General features: G+C 30.3%; 1 protein-coding gene across 1 annotated transcript; it reads right to left on the minus strand.

Annotated features, from left to right (window-relative positions):
- Positions 1–3,957: 3,957 nt before the first annotated feature.
- Positions 3,958–4,576, minus strand: LOC115033304 (KRAB-A domain-containing protein 2-like). The gene has a single exon (XM_029485619.1). It carries the CDS (start codon positions 4,569–4,571, stop codon positions 3,978–3,980), a length of 594 nt encoding a protein of 197 aa, XP_029341479.1. The 5' UTR covers positions 4,572–4,576; the 3' UTR covers positions 3,958–3,977.
- Between the last annotated feature and the right edge of the window lie 1,252 nt (positions 4,577–5,828).

Here is a 5,828-nt window from a genome sequence, read left to right on the forward strand (position 1 = left end):
CCATAAAGCAATATAATGAATTTGGACTGAAAAGTTTTTGGAGGGGAAATACAGCTACAATGGCCAGAATTATACCCTATGCCGGGATACAGTTTTCAACGTTTAATATATATAACGAATATTTAAAAAAAATCGATCAACTTAATAAAAAGTAATTTTTTTATTTATGCTCATTTTTTTGTGCCAATTACATACTAATTAAAAGGAATGAACATTACTGCTTATTTTTTTATTATCATAAATTCAATATTATAGTCTGTTCAAAATGAGATCGGTACACAGCGGCGACCATTTTTCGTTGGTCAGGTTAGCCTAACCTAACCTAACCTAACTACGGCGACGCGTCGGGCGCTGCCACGGAACAGTGCCACGCCCATGCGCACTATTTGGCCACCCGTACCGATCTCATTCTGAACAAACTATATATTATATATTTTTTTAGAAATAACGGACGTAAATTCGTCGCTGGTTCGTTGGCGGGACTAACATCCCAATCTATCACTTATCCTTTGGACGTAATCGGAGCGAGGATGATAGTTGATGAAAAAAAATATTACAGATCAATAGGAGATGTAAGTATTTAATTTTAAATGTTGTTTATTGATGTAGTTACTTATATTAATTAAAGTTAAGTTAAGTGAACCCACATTTAACCGGCCGAATTCTGCCGGTAATAAAATCTGTTATCAGCTGACGCGGTCCCGCGCAATAGCTGTTTGAATTCAAACAGCCTTTGCGCGGAAGCCGCGCCGTGGCTCTCAAACAAAACCACCAATCGACGACGGACGACGCCAGCGCGCGACACCCGCGCGAGGAACCGTCGGCCGGCCGTTCGGTGAACCGGATAAAACGAGTAACTGGTTTTCTAGACCTCATCGGGTACACACGTACGGACACGACTGACGGCCCCGCGAAGTGTTGTGTACCTATCGATAATACGGAAAGCTATAATTTTTTTTTGTTTACCTTGTTTTCACGATTCACCGTGTCGGTGTCATTCTTTCGCTGAATAAAACACCGACCATGTCAAAACATCACCAAATTGCGTTTTCTTTTCTTTTTGTTTGTTTTTTTGCCAACGTTACTTTGGTTACCTCGCCTCAAGACTCCTCATCCACGCGGCACCCCACAGGTCCGCCACACAGTCGGTTAGCGTTATCCGGCACTTTACCGGACAGCGGGCCTAAAAATATAACCATAAAAATGAAATTAGTATAACTGCAGGAACAGCTTGGGCCTGGATCCCAGTATCCCTGGAGATTCTCGATGTTCTGGACTATTCTGGCATTACCAATTACCTACCTGGATGCAGTGTTGGGAATTTTTTGAATTATATTATCTAGATAAAAATAATTAAATCATCTAATTATATCATTTAGATAGATGTAATGGTTATCTGCGGTAATTTATCTGGATAAATAATAAAACTATAAAAATATTTTAAATTTTTAAATATTGAAATAGTCAATAATTTACGAGAATCGAGTAGTGATTCCAAATACCAATATTATTATAGTTAAAAAAAGAAATATTTACTGAAATATTGTCAGTTTTATTTTGTTATTTTATTTTCATTCAAGTTGTATTAAAAATTAAAAATGTACATTATTTTAGTTGAAATATAACATTAAGGATTTATTAATTAATAAATATTACCTAATTAGTAATTACTAATAAATTACATTATTAATTATAATATAATTTAAAAACAAATTATCTATTTTTTTTTTTTCTAGATAAATGTATTTGTATTTTTATCTTTATCTAGATAAAAAAAAATGATGTTATATTTTATCTTATCTAGATAAATTTTGAATGAATTATCTGTTATCTTATCCAGATGATTTTTGGTTATCTTTATTCTTTTCCCAACACTGGTGTTGGGTAGTAACGTAATGCAAATTATAAATTACTGTAAGAAAAATAATTTTTCAGTTATGCCGTATTAATTTCATTATACTTTATTTAAATTAACGCAATTATTTGTTAGTTTAAAAATTAGAGCGAATTGACCTCTTATAAAATCTAAAGGTAATATTATTATTTAGGCAACCTCATGGGCTCTTTAATATATTTTAATTTTAAAGCGAGTTATGAGTATTTTAAGATGTACAAACAATTTACAATTTTAAAATACTCATAACTCGCGTTAAAATAAAAATATAATAAAAAGTCCATGAGGTTGGCTAGATAATAATCTTACCTTTAAGAAGTCAATTCGCTCTAATTTTGAAACTAACGGAGATACACGTGTACTGCCTTGCGTAAAATTTGCTATGTTACGCACTTGTAAAATGGAGACAACATATGCGGTTATAACGTCCTCTTAATAGATAAATGTTACGATCAATGTCGAAAACTAAACATTTACGTTATTAACCAGTCATTAACGTTAGAAAACAAGTTGCTAGGTTATTTTCGTAAACTATCGGGCAATAACGTCAGTTTCCAAGATAATAGATTATTGTTGTAAATTACAAAACAAAATAAATCAATTTTACCACAATGACCAAATATTAACGTTATTAACCATTGACTGTTAGTCAATTACGTAAATGACTGAAAATACACATTAATTTAATTAATTACAGACTACAGTTAGGTATTAATATTTATATTATAATTTTTTTATTATTAATTATGCATTATATTTATTATTAATTATTTATTTTCACAAGGCATGCTGTTGTGACATTTTGAATTACACAATATTCCCGCTGATCGACAAATGCATTTGTTTGTTCTGCACTTTAGTTTGCAATTAGACCTTTTGTAACCTTGTGATCCAGTGACATTACTAAATCCTGCAGCTTCTCTCAGTGTAATTTCTTTTTCGGTATTTACAGATATCAAATCAACGAAACATTCTTTGCAGGGATCGATCTGCGATCGAGTATACAAATGTTTAATAATGCCGTTCTCTGTACTTAATTAAAGATAAGCATTTATAAATTCAAATAAATATATCTAAATAATATAATTATAATTTTATAAGTACCTAATTTATATAAATCATCTTCAACCTGGGTAATAACTGCTACCTAATAGGTTTCGTGGTGAACCACGTGCTCGATCAACATCAGGTATTGAAACTTTAACTGTGGTACCAACTTCTAGCGGAGTAAATTTCTTATTTGAAATAGTCATAATTTTTTTAGCTTGTTTTTTTAAGCATTTTGATTTATGTCGTTCATTCTGTATTTGCTCATGACGTTGGCAATTCATGCAATTTGTATTTTCATTATCTGCTTCCAGAAAAATAAAACATCTTTCACATTTTCTTAGGTTTGTATCTAATATGTTTAAATAATAGGTATGTTATTTTTAAAAAATTTAAAATATTATATTAATTAACCTGTATCCATCATATTTTCTTGTTGTTCTGAAATCGGTGAAATAACTTCTTCAATATTTTGTTTTGAATCGTGTAATCCAGTTTCTTGCATTTGTTTAAACAATTTTTCTCTATCTTTTTCTGTTTTTAATGAATTTATTTCATCATTTGGTAGACCAATCGATAATAATTCTGTTCCATCAGTACAGCCAAACATGACCTCATAAGAAGATCTTCCAATACCTTCAAAAAAGTAAAAAAGTATTTTTATAACTACTATAAAAAAACCATAGTTGAGTCTGGAACAATTATAGGGCCCTAATACTTTTTAGCACAATAATACACTATCATACATTCTAAATATAAGAAATAATTGTAGTGTTATTGAAATTGATTCATTTTAATCAAGACGTATCAAATGACGTAATAATGTTTTTAATAATAGATAAATAGATAATAATATTATATAGGATTATTTGTAACTACTACCTATATTATAATAAATATAGGTAGTTGATAATAATTTATTATTAATTAATCTAAACATAATAGTATAAAATATAAAATTTATTATATGCAATGTTAATCGTGATCGCTGGTTGTCTGGTACGTACTTAATATTAATTATTTTATATTATATTAATTATATTAAATACTTTTTTTTACCTGAATGAAGAGCTCGGTTTTTCTGAAACTGAATAAATTTCAAACCAGAAGGCCAATCCGTACTATTGTTTTCTGCCATCCACGTAGCCAACATATCCTCTACATCTCTATTTGCTCGTTCCACAGAACCTTGGCTCTGGCTGTGCCTCGGTTTACCATGAACAATTTTGACATCTTCCCACATATTGTGCAGTTCAGTTATAGTCGAATTTACGAATTCACGGCCATTATCTGACTGCAAAATTGCTGGTGCGCCAAAGGTCGTGTAAATGTCAAGTAAATTATATGCAATCTCCTCTGCACGTTTACTTTTTAAAGGCCTTAAAATTACGAATTTGGTTAAATGGTCTTGATAACAAAAAATAAACCGAAAATCGTTAAAATGTTGGGACTGCATATCTATTAAACCTACTTGTGCTCTCGAGTTAAAAGCATTGTGTAATATTGGTTTGGAAACCAGTCCTATTTTTCTATTAGTAGATTTCTTTTGACAATGTGAACAAAGTTGTAAATATAGCATAATTGATTCCTTAGTTACATTACAATACTTATTTTTTATTTCCGCAACCATTCGATTTCTCCCACCATGTCCAATAGACGAATGAGTAGTAGGTATGAAGAATATCAAAAAGCTCTTCATTTGATACATAATAAAGCATAGTATTATTATTTTCTGGTACTGGTTTTATCAAGCGTTCTTTTCCATTAACCATTAATATTTCGTACTTACGAACCATCCGGTAATCTTTTACCGATTTTTTCAATCCCTTAGTACTTAATATTTTTTTCGACTCTTTGACTTTGGAAATTTGCTCACTATACTCCGATAAACTAAAATAAGAATTATTGTCAGCCCGTTTTTGACTAATCAACTTATTTAATAAATCGTTGAATTTACTACGCATAGTATCTACATCCATACTTAATATTTTACGTAAATAAAGAATAAATATTTTAAAATGCAATAACACGTGAACTAGCGAACTGCGAAATTTCGAACTGGTGAACTGTGAATCAAGCGATGTCAAACGAACGCGATGTCTGAAACGATACTGAAATAGTTAAAATCACGAACTAAGATATACAGGACTGGAAACGACCTAATATCACAGGGAACCCAATAGACTCAAAAAAAGTACACATCAGTTCTTGGCGCACTCTACCAATCAAATATATTACTCATTTTAATGTTAATGATAGTATACATTTTCGAAATCTGATAATAAATTATAAACAGGAAACAAAAAACAATAGGTAAATTAAAATATCTTAATATCTAATATTTATGAATTTTTTTTAATACTATGCGAGGTTTAATATTTATGAGACTGTAAGTTTAGAGCATTTCTTCTTTTAGATTCTGAACGAAGTGATGAATGTATTGATTTTACAATGATGTGTGTTTTTTTTTTTTTTTTTTTTTGTGTCTGACGACAACTTTTGGAGCAGTAAAAATGCTTCGATTTTCAAAAGTTGTACCTTTTCTGAAAGGAAAGTGAATCTAGTTGGTACTTTGGGGGGTCAAAAGTGAAAATTTCCCAATACTTTTCAAAAGCGGCAGGAAAAACCTTAAAAAAATAACGGAAAAACGCGAATTTTTACGCAAAACCAAAAACGAAAACTTAATTTTACTGTAACTCAAAAAATAATTATTGTAAGCACTTGAAATTTGCAACAGATGTTTATATTAGCGTTGTCTATACAGGGTTAAATTTTCAAAGTGTTTCGACTTTTTTTGAGCTATTTATAGACAAATGAAATTTTCAATTTTTCTAAGTATTTTTTTTTAAAATAACGATAAAAAATTTTTGGTTGGATAGAAAACTTT

This window comes from Acyrthosiphon pisum, chromosome X, assembly GCF_005508785.2.
Source record: "Acyrthosiphon pisum isolate AL4f chromosome X, pea_aphid_22Mar2018_4r6ur, whole genome shotgun sequence".
Classification (NCBI taxonomy): Eukaryota; Metazoa; Arthropoda; class Insecta; order Hemiptera; family Aphididae; genus Acyrthosiphon; species Acyrthosiphon pisum.

Coding starts and splice junctions, on each gene's coding strand:
- LOC115033304 (XM_029485619.1), bottom strand. CDS start 4,571: ATGGTTGCGGAAATAAAAAATAAGTATTGTAATGTAACTAAGGAATCA.